This window comes from Bufo gargarizans, chromosome 4, assembly GCF_014858855.1.
Source record: "Bufo gargarizans isolate SCDJY-AF-19 chromosome 4, ASM1485885v1, whole genome shotgun sequence".
NCBI classification, from domain to species: domain Eukaryota; kingdom Metazoa; phylum Chordata; class Amphibia; order Anura; family Bufonidae; genus Bufo; species Bufo gargarizans.
In genome coordinates, this window is record NC_058083.1 from 534,019,957 (window position 1) to 534,034,102 (window position 14,146).

General features: G+C 49.8%; 1 protein-coding gene and 1 long non-coding RNA gene across 3 annotated transcripts in view; both read left to right on the forward strand.

Annotated features, from left to right (window-relative positions):
* Positions 1–624: 624 nt before the first annotated feature.
* Positions 625–4,789, forward strand: LOC122934862. Of its 2 annotated transcripts, none has more exons than XR_006388719.1 (3): positions 625–660; positions 4,421–4,562; positions 4,649–4,789. It is a non-coding gene; the product is annotated as an uncharacterized LOC122934862 (long non-coding RNA). The 2 variants fall into 2 exon arrangements; XR_006388720.1 differs by having other exon boundaries at positions 4,673–4,730.
* A 23-nt stretch (positions 4,790–4,812) lies between these two features.
* Positions 4,813–14,146, forward strand: part of LOC122934742 (oocyte zinc finger protein XlCOF6-like) — a 398,458-nt gene continuing 389,124 nt past the window's right edge. Inside the window, exons 1-3 of the mRNA XM_044290418.1 lie at positions 4,813–4,840; positions 4,924–5,047; positions 6,304–6,401. Of these exons, the coding sequence (XP_044146353.1) occupies positions 4,963–5,047; positions 6,304–6,401 (183 nt within the window). The 5' untranslated portion in view covers positions 4,813–4,840; positions 4,924–4,962. The remainder of the gene's footprint in view (positions 4,841–4,923; positions 5,048–6,303; positions 6,402–14,146) is intronic.

Sequence of the window (14,146 nt, forward strand, 5' to 3'; positions counted from 1 at the left end):
ATACAGAAAAGACACGTGGACCGTCGCAGAACACTGTATCGCAACAGACACATCTGAGTTAAGGTAGGACCTGGACACAGAGATATATGTTTGTAGCGTTTCTGATCAATTGCGTGATAAGGAGGAAGGCGTTCTGTGTAGTTTTTGGCTGTCTATTTATTTGTACTATAGCGCGCAGTGTTGCATTTTTTCATATAGTCATAGATCTATAACTTCATGACTCTGTACACACCATCCTATAATAAGATGAAATTAATTCTGCAACATTGTTCACTAACACTACTCTTAAAAGACCCAATCGTTGGAAAATCCATACCCAAGTCACCACATATGACAGATCGGAAATGTAAGAAAATATGGAAATGACAAATCAAAAAATGTAAGTAAAAAAATTCTGGGTAGAAGAATTCAAAGAATGACTGTAGATTATATATAAGTTGGGGAAACATTATTATTACTTCCTGCCTATTAAAAATATCCGAATTTATCATAAATTATATAATAGTGACTGCAGGACCTTTGATGATGTCATGGTCATGTGATCAGTCACATGAGGGGAGGAGTAAAGCAGTAAAGGTTTTTCACTGTGCAGCACTTCCTGTCATGTGACCAGTGTGACGTCATCGCAGGTCCTGCAGCCCCAGGAGGTGAGATCTGCAGGTCAGTTATTGGTCTTGGTTCTGGGTTTATTAGAATGGAGCGGTTCTATAGGTGATATATAGCAGGTCCAGCCAGCAGGGGGCAGCACCGGCCATAGAGAGTCTCTGCTCACAGGAGGGGAGTTCTCCTCAGACATGTCTGCTCTCCCCCTGGAATATTAGGAGACCCCCAGACCCCTGTAAGAGGGGCTGTTCTCCTGGATTAGAGGGGTCTTCCATCACACAATGTTCTGTGATGTCACTAGGATATGGAGTCAGTGTGTGATCGGTGGGGACAACCTCTTCTAGATGAAGGGGCTGCAGCGCTGTGTCCTCTCCTCACTGTCCCTGCACAGCGGAGGCCGGAGCTCTAATGAGCAGGGACTGTGGAGGAGATTCAGCAGTAAAGCAGCTCTGCAGCCCCTTCATTCTCAGGATTGGTGGGGTCCTGATGGAGACGAGCCCCCACCTACCGCACACTGATGACGAGTCCTAGCGATAGAACCTCACGTTATGTGACGGGAATAGCCCTTTAATGCTGGTGATATTGGGGGTTCAGTGATGGCCGCAGGGATTGGGGTTTGCACAGTTGGGGGTAAATAATTGCACACACATGTGATAGTAACAAACCTGCAGCTGTGCGAGCAGCAGGACAAACCCCGGATCCATCACTGGCCCCGGAGCAGAACTCCAGCGATTAGAGGAAAGAGGCGACTGACAGGACGGGGACAGGACTTCTCTTTATCTCCTTCCTGACCTGCGCCGATCCTGTGGGTCTGTATTATAGAGATCTGCTTCTATCACTACCAGTCAGTACTGACCGTGGCATCTAAGTGGTGAGACTGAGGTAGAAGGCTGCCTGGCAATGGAAAACTCAAATCCCTAAAAGAGACTAAAGAAAATGCTAAATAAAATATATAAAAAAAACACCATTGTGTTTGTTTTAATGTGAATTTGATAATTTGAGAATCAATAGACGGGCTACACAGGCTAAGTGACAAAAAATATTTACAAAGTGTGAATATATATATATATAGTACAGACCAAAAGTTTGGACACACCTTCTCATTCAAAGAGTTTCTTTATTTTCCTGACTATGAAAATTGTAGATTGACACTGAAGGCATCAAAACTATGAATTAACACATGTGGAATTATATACATAACAAAAAAGTGTGAAACAACTGAAAATATGTCATATTCTAGGTTCTTCAAAGTAGCCACCTTTTGCTTTGATTACTGCTTTGCACACTCTTGGCATTCTCTTGATGAGCTTCAAGAGGTAGTCACCTGAAATGGTCTTCACTTCACAGGTGTGCCCTGTCAGGTTTAATAAGTGGGATTTCTTGCCTTATAAATGGGGTTGGGACCATCAGTTGCGTTGTGGAGAAGTCAGGTGGATACACAGCTGATAGTCCTACTGAATAGACTGTTAGAATTTGTATTATGGCAAGAAAAAAGCAGCTAAGTAAAGAAAAACGAGTGGCCATCATTACTTTAAGAAATGAAGGTCAGTCAGTCCGAAAAATTGGGAAAACTTTGAAAGTGTCCCCAAGTGCAGTCACAAAAACCATCAAGCGCTACAAAGAAACTGGCTCACATGCGGACCGCCCCAGGAAAGGAAGACCAAGAGTCACCTCTGCTGCGGAGGATAAGTTCATCCGAGTCACCAGCCTCAGAAATCGCAGGTTAACAGCAGCTCAGATTAGAGACCAGGTCAATGCCACACAGAGTTCTAGCAGCAGACACATCTCTAGAACAACTGTTAAGAGGAGACTGTGTGAATCAGGCCTTCATGGTAGAATATCTGCTAGGAAACCACTGCTAAGGACAGGCAACAAGCAGAAGAGACTTGTTTGGGCTAAAGAACACAAGGAATGGACATTAGACCAGTGGAAATCTGTGCTTTGGTCTGATGAGTCCAAATTTGAGATCTTTGGTTCCAACCACCGTGTCTTTGTGCGACGCAGAAAAGGTGAACGGATGGACTCTACATGCCTGGTTCCCACCGTGAAGCATGGAGGAGGAGGTGTGATGGTGTGGGGGTGCTTTGCTGGTGACACTGTTGGGGATTTATTCAAAATTGAAGGCATACTGAACCAGCATGGCTACCACAGCATCTTGCAGCGGCATGCTATTCCATCCGGTTTGCGTTTAGTTGGACCATCATTTATTTTTCAACAGGACAATGACCCCAAACACACCTCCAGGCTGTGTAAGGGCTATTTGACCATGAAGGAGAGGGATGGGGTGCTGCGCCAGATGACCTGGCCTCCACAGTCACCGGACCTGAACCCAATCGAGATGGTTTGGGGTGAGCTGGACCGCAGAGTGAAGGCAAAAGGGCCAACAAGTGCTAAGCATCTCTGGGAACTCCTTCAAGACTGTTGGAAGACCATTTCAGGCGACTACCTCTTGAAGCTCATCAAGAGAATGCCAAGAGTGTGCAAAGCAGTATTCAAAGCAAAAGGAGGCTACTTTGAAGAACCTAGAATATGACATATTTTCAGTTGTTTCACACTTTTTTGTTATGTATATAATTCCACATGTGTTAATTCATAGTTTTGATGCCTTCAGTGTGAATCTACAATTTTCATAGTCATGAAAATAAAGAAAACTCTTTGAATGAGAAGGTGTGTCCAAACTTCTGGTCTGTACTGCATATATACACCTAAAGAAAAATATAAACACAACGCTTTCGGTTTTGCTCCCATTTTGCATGAGCTGAACTCAAAGATCTGAAACATTTTCTACAGACACAAAAGATCCATTACTCTCAAATATTGTTCACAAATCTGTCTAGATCTGTGTTTAGTGAGCACTTCTCCTTTGCCGAGATAATCCTTCCCACCTCACAGGTGCGGCATATCAAGGTGCCGATTAGACAGCATGAATATTGCACAGGTCTGCCTTAGACTGCCCACAATTAAAGGCCACTCTGAAATGTGCACAGTTTTGCCTTACTGGGGAAGGTCAAAAAACCAGTCAGTATCTGGTGTGGCCACCATTTGCCTCACGCAGTGCAACACATCTCCGTCGCATAGAGTTCATCAGGTTGTTGATTGTGGCCTGTGGCATGTTGGTCCACTCCTCTTCTGTGCAAAGTTGCAGAATATTGTCAGGAACTGGAACACGCTGTCGTATACGCCGATCCAGAGCATCCCAAACATGCTCATGGTATGCTGGCCATGCAAGAACTGGGATGTTTGTGCACAAAGTTTTATACCTTTTACCCCACATCCTAAAGACGTCCAGTGTGGAGTACTGACGTCCAATGAGTTACCCCCTCTGGAATGTGACCTTCACAGCTCAGTGGGGAGTTTGTATTTGTTATCTGACCTTCCATAACTCACTAGATTACAAAGATTATAGAAGGTGATGCAATAATTAAAGGGGACAGAACCAATCAATACTAAAGTACCGTAAGTAAAATACTCTTACAGCACAGTGTTACTTAAGGGCTTGTTCACATCAGAGTCGTGTTTTGCGTTTTTCTGTTCCTGTCAGAGGAAATGATCCACTTTAGGCCTCATGCACACGACCGTTACGTTTTTTGCAGTCCACAAAACACGGAAGCCGCCTGTGTGCTTTCCGCAATTGGGACAGGCGTCCCATTGTAGAAACGCCTATTCTTATCTGCAAAACGGACAAGAATAGGACATGTTATATTTTTTTTGCGGGGCCACAGAACGGAGCAACGGATGCGGACCACAACATCGGTCGTGTGCATGAGGCCTAAATCCAAATGTGACTTTTCTCTCAATCCTTTTTGATTCCTACCAGTTTCTTAGGTGCAGGACTCTTATGTTTAAAGCTGATGGTTCTATCCATCAATGACCCACCAATGATGGAGAAGGACAGAAACCACATGGCTTCAAGGATATTAGACCTCACCCTGGAGATCATCTCCTTGATAACTGGAGAGGTGAGTCTCACATGACATCACTCTTATCTCTAGTAATAAAACAGGGAAATTACTGGAAAGGTGAAGGATTCTTAGAATCTCTGTAGTGATCGGCGTCTCCCCATAAACAGGATTACACAGTAGTGAAGAAGTCGTCTGGTGAGTGTGTGACACCCCGTGTGTCAGGAGGACGGAGCAGGACCCAGAGCCCCATCACCGAGCCTCCACCTCATTCCCTGATACATGAGCAGAAGCTCCTAGAACTTACCACCAGGATCACTGAGCTGCTGAGCGGAGAGGTGAGCGCTGCTGGGAATGCTGGGACATTATACAATAACGCCAAGGGAGGGGTCTGGTAATGACTGTGTCCTTGTGTTGTCAGGTTCCTATAAGGTGTCAGGATGTTGCTGTCTATTTCTCCATGGAGGAGTGGGAGTATTTAGAAGAACACAAGGATCTGTACAAGGACGTCATGATGGAGAATCACCAGTCCCTCACATCACCGGGTAAGAGGAGACCTTCCATGACTGTAGAGGAGAGAACAGTTCTGAGAGTTAGCGTTACAGAAGTAGATGTAGATCCACTGTGCCATTGAACAGATTTGGCTCGGGGCTACTCCAAAGAGAGTTATATAAGTGGACCCCCTGCTTTTCACCCTTTTAATTCATTTGGACTGTGAGGGAACCACCAGGCCATCTCCTCTTGAAGCAGTTTCTGTTCAGTGGCTGCTCATCCAGAGGTATCAAGAGCACCAAAGGCTCAGACAGAAGCATAAGCAGGAAACAAGCAGACGTCGGGGCAGGCAGTAAACAGTTCGAAGGTCAGGCAGCAAAGTGTTAAATTATGTTAACAGGGAAAAAAAATTGATAAATTGCAAATGAGCAGAGGAATGGTTCACCCTCATAGGAAACTAGCAACTAGTACCTAATGCTCAGGCACCTTTCCTGAAATAACCCAGGCTAACAATAGGCTGGACAGATTAGGACGAACACATGCTGGCCCTTAAAGGGGTTCTCTGGGAATTAAGAAAATGAAAATACCTAAATATTACTTTATTATAAATATATTCCCAAATACCTTTAATTAGTTATAATGGCTCGTTATCTCTGTGGAGCAGTCATTAGGAGAAATAAAATGGCTGCCGTCCTATTAGTATACACAAAACCTGTCCTAATCACCTAGCAGGACACAGCCACATCCCCACCTCCTCTCTGTACTTCATGTCTCCTCATGAACTTCATTCCTACAGAGATTCATCTGCAGATCATATTAAACTGTATTCAGGACCAGAATCCCTGACAAGCAGAGCAAAGAGGAGGATGAGGCAGCTCTTTACCTCAGTGCTCTGAAGTACCTTGTCCTCCTGTGTGATTAGGACAGGTTTTGTGTGTACTAATAGGACGGCGGCCATTTTATTTCTCCTAATTATTGCTCCTCAGAGAAAACGATCCATTATAACTAATTAAAGGTATTCGGGAATAGATTTATAATAAAGTAATAGTTACGTATTTTCATTTTCCTAATTCCTGGAGAACCCCTTTATAGAGCCGGAGGAAGCTCACACTCTCCGGGCAGACAGAGGCACCACAGGCAAAGTGTGGAAAGGACAGAGCAGCATGGACTGCCAAAACATAGGAGTGGGGAATGTGGTAAGCGTTCTGGGAACAGGGGGAAGTCAGCGTTCACGGATCACCAGCTTCACAGTAGATTTACCCATCATCACATCCTTAAATGTAGACAATATATTGTGTTTTTCCGATAGATGGATCCACTAAGAGAAATCCACCAGAGAGATGTCCCAGTCCTCAGTATTCCCAGGACTGTCCAGAGGAGAAACCAAATATCCCACTGGATCATCAGGTAGATGAAGCTGAGGTTTCTACAAATCCTCTATAGACTGATGTAATGGAGCTTTCTACTGACCTCCCCCAGCAGCAGTGGAGTATACTGTACGCTCCGTCTACTGACCTCCCCCAGCAGCAGTGGAGTATACTGTACTCTCCGTCTACTGACCTCCCCCAGCAGCAGTGCAGTATACTGTACTCTCCGTCTACTGACCTCCTCCAGCAGCAGTGGAGTATACTGTACTCTCCATCTACTGACCTCCCCCAGCAGCGGTGGAGTATACTGTACTCTCCATCTACTGACCTCCCCCAGCAGCAGTGGAGTATACTGTACTCTCCATCTACTGACCTCCCCCAGCAGCAGTGGAGTATACTGTACTCTCCGTCTACTGACCTCCCCCAGCAGCGGTGGAGTATACTGTACTCTCCATCTACTGACCTCCCCCAGCAGCAGTGGAGTATACTGTACTCTCCATCTACTGACCTCCCCCAGCAGCAGTGGAGTATACTGTACTCTCCGTCTACTGACCTCCCCCAGCAGCAGTGGAGTATACTGTACTCTCCATCTACTGACTTCCCCCAGCAGCAGTGGAGTATACTGTACGCTCCGTCTACTGACCTCCAGCAGCAGTGGAGTATACTGTACGCTCCGTCTACTGACCTCCCCCAGCAGCAGTGGAGTATACTGTACTCTCCATCTACTGACCTCCCCCAGCAGCAGTGGAGTATACTGTACTCTCCATCTACTGACCTCCCCCAGCAGCAGTGGAGTATACTGTACTCTCCATCTACTGACCTCCCCCAGCAGCAGTGGAGTATACTGTACTCTCCATCTACTGACCTCCTCCAGCAGCAGTGGAGTATACTGTACTCTCCGTCTACTGACCTCCTCCAGCAGCAGTGGAGTATACTGTACTCTGCATCTACTGACCTCCTCCAGCAGCAGTGGAGTATACTGTACTCTCCATCTACTGACCTCCCCCAGCAGCAGTGGAGTATACTGTACTCTCCGTCTACTGACCTCCCCAGCAGCAGTGGAGTATACTGTACTCTCCATCTACTGACCTCCTCCAGCAGCAGTGGAGTATACTGTACGCTCCATCTACTGACCTCCCCCAGCAGCAGTGGAGTATACTGTACTCTCCATCTACTGACCTCCCCCAGCAGCAGTGGAGTATACTGTACGCTCCATCTACTGACCTCCCCCAGCAGCAGTGGAGTATACTGTACTCTCCATCTACTGACCTCCCCCAGCAGCAGTGGAGTATACTGTACTCTCCATCTACTGACCTCCCCCAGCAGCAGTGGAGTATACTGTACTCTCCGTCTACTGACCTCCCCCAGCAGCAGTGGAGTATACTGTACTCTCCATCTACTGACCTCCCCCAGCAGCAGTGGAGTATACTGTACTCTCCATCTACTGACCTCCCCCAGCAGCAGTGGAGTATACTGTACGCTCCATCTACTGACCTCCCCCAGCAGCAGTGGAGTATACTGTACGCTCCGTCTACTGACCTCCCCCAGCAGCAGTGGAGTATACTGTACTCTCCGTCTACTGACCTCCCCCAGCAGCAGTGGAGTATACTGTACGCTCCGTCTACTGACCTCCCCCAGCAGCAGTGGAGTATACTGTACTCTCCATCTACTGACCTCCCCCAGCAGCAGTGGAGTATACTGTACGCTCCATCTACTGACCTCCCCCAGCAGCAGTGGAGTATACTGTACTCTCCATCTACTGACCTCCCCCAGCAGCAGTGGAGTATACTGTACTCTCCATCTACTGACCTCCCCCAGCAGCAGTGGAGTATACTGTACTCTCCATCTACTGACCTCCTCCAGCAGCAGTGGAGTATACTGTACGCTCCGTCTACTGACCTCCCCAGCAGCAGTGGAGTATACTGTACTCTCCATCTACTGACCTCCCCCAGCAGCAGTGGAGTATACTGTACTCTCCATCTACTGACCTCCCCCAGCAGCAGTGGAGTATACTGTACTCTCCATCTACTGACCTCCCCCAGCAGCAGTGGAGTATACTGTACTCTCCGTCTACTGACCCCCCCAGCAGCAGTGGAGTATACTGTACGCTCCATCTACTGACCTCCCCCAGCAGCAGTGGAGTATACTGTACTCTCCATCTACTGACCTCCCCCAGCAGCAGTGGAGTATACTGTACTCTCCATCTACTGACCTCCCCCAGCAGCAGTGGAGTATACTGTACGCTCCATCTACTGACCTCCCCCAGCAGCAGTGGAGTATACTGTACTCTCCGTCTACTGACCTCCCCCAGCAGCAGTGGAGTATATTGTACGCTCCATCTACTGACCCCCCCCCCCCCAGCAGCAGTGGAGTATACTGTACTCTCCATCTACTGACCTCCCCCAGCAGCAGTGGAGTATACTGTACTCTCCATCTACTGACCTCCCCCAGCAGCAGTGGAGTATACTGTACACTACATCTACTGACCTCCCCCAGCAGCAGTGGAGTATACTGTACTCTCCATCTACTGACCTCCCCCAGCAGCAGTGGAGTATACTGTACTCTCCATCTACTGACCTCCCCCAGCAGCAGTGGAGTATACTGTACGCTCCATCTACTGACCTCCCCCAGCAGCAGTGGAGTATACTGTACTCTCCGTCTACTGACCTCCCCCAGCAGCAGTGGAGTATACTGTACTCTCCATCTACTGACCTCCCCCAGCAGCAGTGGAGTATACTGTACTCTCCGTCTACTGACCTCCCCCAGCAGCAGTGGAGTATACTGTACTCTCCATCTACTGACCTCCCCCAGCAGCTGTGGAGTATATTGTACGCTCCATCTACTGACCCCCCCCCCCCCCCAGCAGCAGTGGAGTATACTGTACTCTCCATCTACTGACCTCCCCCAGCAGCAGTGGAGTATACTGTACACTCCATCTACTGACCTCCCCCAGCAGCAGTGGAGTATACTGTACTCTCCGTCTACTGACCTCCCCCAGCAGCAGTGGAGTATACTGTACTCTCCATCTACTGACCTCCCCCAGCAGCAGTGGAGTATATTGTACGCTCCATCTACTGACCCCCCCCCCCCCCCCAGCAGCAGTGGAGTATACTGTACTCTCCATCTACTGACCTCCCCCAGCAGCAGTGGAGTATACTGTACTCTCCATCTACTGACCTCCCCCAGCAGCAGTGGAGTATACTGTACACTACATCTACTGACCTCCCCCAGCAGCAGTGGAGTATACTGTACTCTCCATCTACTGACCTCCCCCAGCAGCAGTGGAGTATACTGTACTCTCCATCTACTGACCTCCCCCAGCAGCAGTGGAGTATACTGTACGCTCCATCTACTGACCTCCCCCAGCAGCAGTGGAGTATACTGTACTCTCCGTCTACTGACCTCCCCCAGCAGCAGTGGAGTATACTGTACACTCCATCTACTGACCTCCCCCAGCAGCAGTGGAGTATACTGTACTCTCCGTCTACTGACCTCCCCCAGCAGCAGTGGAGTATACTGTACTCTCCATCTACTGACCTCCCCCAGCAGCAGTGGAGTATACTGTACGCTCCATCTACTGACCTCCCCCAGCAGCAGTGGAGTATACTGTACTCTCCGTCTACTGACCCCCCCAGCAGCAGTGGAGTATACTGTACGCTCCATCTACTGACCTCCCCCAGCAGCAGTGGAGTATACTGTACTCTCCATTTTCGTTGTTATTGTTGGTTGAAAAAGGTTTCTGGTGCCATAAAAGATGGAGTCCACTTGGGGAGATCCTTCTTCTCCAGGGCAGATTGGTTCATGTCTTCTAGGGGTGTTTGATCTTCACCTGGATATAAGATAAACGTGGGTTCTTTTTTCTTTTTTCTCATGTCTTTAACATTGAATCTCTGCAGGAAAGTTCAGATGGAACGACGAGTGGACTTGAGAAACCTGTACCAGTGTCTGTGAATGGTAAGAGCCTTTCATAAATCTTGGTTGACTGCTGTCAGAGTGTCCTTTTCGGGAGAGTTTAAAGCAGCCCTCGAGGTCACTCGGATGCCTCCTAATAGTTTGGTGCAATGGTATACCGGAGAGAATGAACAGACACAGATGTAAGTTCATAACCAGATTTAGTGGGATCCATATTGTAGGTGAGCAGACAAGAGGAGAAGTAGCTAATGAGTCCAGCCTGACTGTGATGTCCATGATGCTTGGGAGAAATAAATTCAAGGGTGCTTTGCATATGACTTACTTTCTGGGTACCTTCATATGTAATATATATTGTATTTTGTATAAATACTGATACATTCACTGTTTTCTTATCTGTATATTAAGTTTCTGCCTATAATTAGGGACAGCCATCTCGCTGGAGCTTTTGTCAGAGTAGTTCAGAGATTTGCTCTACAGCAGCCACATGAACATAGGAAACAGACACATTGACTTCTGTGTAAAGGTGATGTGGAGATGTGACCTGTGCATAGATCACTGTGCAGGGAGGGGGAGGTGATGAGCTGTCACCATCACATGAAAAAACAACAATAAATTCAGAAGGCTCAGTTTTTGTCGTTTTGCTGCTATAGGCACAACACTATTGTATGCAAAAGTCCTTCTCGAGTCAGAGTGCTACATAGAGCGCCATGTTCCCTCACAGACAGGTGCCCGTCTCACAGGAGAGATCAGCGGGGCAGGATAGAAACATTCAGTTAGATCAGGGCCTTGTCCTGACTGGAAAAGTGAATGCATCTAACGATAATAAGAAAAATAAGAGGAGAGAGACATTGAGAAACCAGCTGGTAAAACTGTCCTAACTAAACCAAACCTGCAGAGCTGAGATGAGACTACTTGTAATGTCAAATAGGTTTCCATATCATGACACCATTAATAAGGAAAATGTGCACTAAAGACCCATCCAAGACAACTGAAAGGGGTTGTCCAGCTTATTTGTATTGATGACCTATCCCCAGGATTGGTCATCAATATCAGATCGGTAGGGGTCCAGATCAGCTGTTTGAAGAGAAGTCAGTGCTCCTACAAGCGCTGTCTAACCGTTGCGCTGCCATCTGCACCTGAAATACGCCTAATTTAGGCATATTTCCGATTGGTAAATTACCCCCTTAATGACTACACTAGTCCTCAAGCAGTGCAGACCAGTATCAGAGGAGATGTTGCAGGACACTCAGCAGGAAATCAAAGCCATCTTTATTTGGTAAGACCGTCTTTCGGATCTGAAGAGTCCAAAGGAGATCTAAGGAATCTAGATCCAGCAAATTAGGAAATTACCATCAATGGCCAGGCTGCCAAGATCACAGAAGGAACATAGCTGAGCCCCACCTATTTCTGAGTAGAAGAGCGAAGTGGAATCCTGAGCGATGAAAGATTCCTTAGTCCAGAAGCAAGTCTAGCAGTAGTTTTAGACACGTTGCACCAATATATGGTGGGAAAGATCTTGTGGGATATGTACCTGTGCTCCATTATAGGAAAGGGATTGCTGCTTTTAGGCTTTTTGTACAATCTGTTCTTTAATGGCATAGAACTGTATCCAGCAAATTATATGTCAGAGTCTTGAACCATCTGGGTTAGGAGGGGGGAGAGCCTTGTTAGCTTAGTTCATTTCAATGTGTATATGCAGGGGATGCCCCAATAGGTTGTTGAAGATGGATTGTGGAAAATAGATGAAAATAATTGATCAAAAATAGATTGTTGGAGACTGATTTAACAGATACAAAGATTTGTGCACTGGTTTCTATTCTCTATGTCCTCAAGATGATGCTGAAGTGTGTTGTATGTCCTGTCCCCACTTCATGTATTCCTGGGGACTATGTGGAGTTTGACAGGCAGTTAAACACCTTCCTGCTAGCCAAAAAAAGAGACTGGGTGGAAATCTGTTGCTTTATTTACTGGATGTAGGATTAGGTTGAAATTGTGGAACAAATAAGAATATACATGCCATCAGACTACAGCATTACATAAAGTGCAATCATGAATAACATACAGTAGGCTAACATGTTTTAAGCAGGAGCACAGCCCTGAGTAATGAGGAGAGCACTGGGAGGAGGAGCACAGCCCTGAGTGCCGGGGAGAGCACTGGGAGGAGGAGCACAGCCCTGAGTGCCGGGGAGAGCACTGGGAGGAGGAGCACAGCCCTGAGTGCCGGGGAGAGCACTGGGAGGAAGAGGACTGGGAGGAGGAGCACAGCCCTGAGTGATGAGGAGAGCACTGGGAGGAGGAGCACAGCCCTGAGTGCCGGGGAGAGCACTGGGAGGAAGAGCACTGGGAGGAGGAGCACAGCCCTGAGTGCCGGGGAGAGCACTGGGAGGAGGAGCACAGCCCTGAGTGTCGGGGAGAGCACTGGGAGGAGGAGCACAGCCCTGAGTGCTGGGGAGAGCACTGGGAGGAGGAGCACAGCCCTGAGTGCTGGGGAGAGCACTGGGAGGAGGAGCACAGCCCTGAGTGCCGGGGAGAGCACTGGGAGGAGGCGCACAGCCCTGAGTGCCGGGGAGAGCACTGGGAGGAGGAGCACAGCCCTGAGTGCCGGGGAGAGCACTGGGAGGAGGAGCACAGCCCTGAGTGCTGGGGAGAGCACTGGGAGGAGGAGCACAGCCCTGAGTGCTGGGGAGAGCACTGGGAGGAAGAGCACTGGGAGGAGGAGCACAGCCCTGAGTGCCGGGGAGAGCACTGGGCGGAGGAGAACGGCCCTGAGTGCCGGGGAGAGCACTGGGAGGAGGAGCACGGCCCTGAGTGCCGGGGAGAGCACTGGGAGGAGGAGCACGGCCCTGAGTGCCGGGGAGAGCACTGGGAGGAGGAGCACGGCCCTGAGTGCCGGGGAGAGCACTGGGAGGAGGAGCACGGCCCTGAGTGCCGGGGAGAGCACTGGGAGGAGGAGCACGGCCCTGAGTGCCGGGGAGAGCACTGGGAGGAGGAGCACGGCCCTGAGTGCCGGGGAGAGCACTGGGAGGAGGAGCACGGCCCTGAGTGCCGGGGAGATGCACTGGGAGGAGGAGCACGGCCCTGAGTGCCGGGGAGAGCACTGGGAGGAGGAGCACGGCCCTGAGTGCCGGGGGAGAGCACTGGGAGGAGGAGCACGGCCCTGAGTGCCGGGGAGAGCACTGGGAGGAGGAGCACGGCCCTGAGTGCCGGGGAGAGCACTGGGAGGAGGAGCACGGCCCTGAGTGCCGGGGAGAGCACTGGGAGGAGGAGCACGGCCCTGAGTGCCGGGGAGAGCACTGGGAGGAGGAGCACGGCCCTGAGTGCCGGGGAGAGCACTGGGAGGAGGAGCACGGCCCTGAGTGCCGGGGAGAGCACTGGGAGGAGGAGCACGGCCCTGAGTGCCGGGGAGAGCACTGGGAGGAGGAGCACGGCCCTGAGTGCCGGGGAGAGCACTGGGAGGAGGAGCACGGCCCTGAGTGCCGGGGAGAGCACTGGGAGGAGGAGCACGGCCCTGAGTGCCGGGGAGAGCACTGGGAGGAGGAGCACGGCCCTGAGTGCCGGGGAGAGCACTGGGAGGAGGAGCACGGCCCTGAGTGCCGGGGAGAGCACTGGGAGGAGGAGCACGGCCCTGAGTGCCGGGGAGAGCACTGGGAGGAGCAGCACGGCCCTGAGTGCCGGGGAGAGCACTGGGAGAAGCAGCACGGCCCTGAGTGCCGGGGAGAGCACTGGGAGGAGGAGCACGGCCCTGAGTGCCGGGGAGAGCACTGGGAGGAGGAGCACTGCCCTGAGTGCCGTGGAGAGCACTGGGAGGAGGAGCACGGCCCTGAGTGCCGGGGAGAGCACTGGGAGGAGGAGCACGGCCCTGAGTGCCGGGGA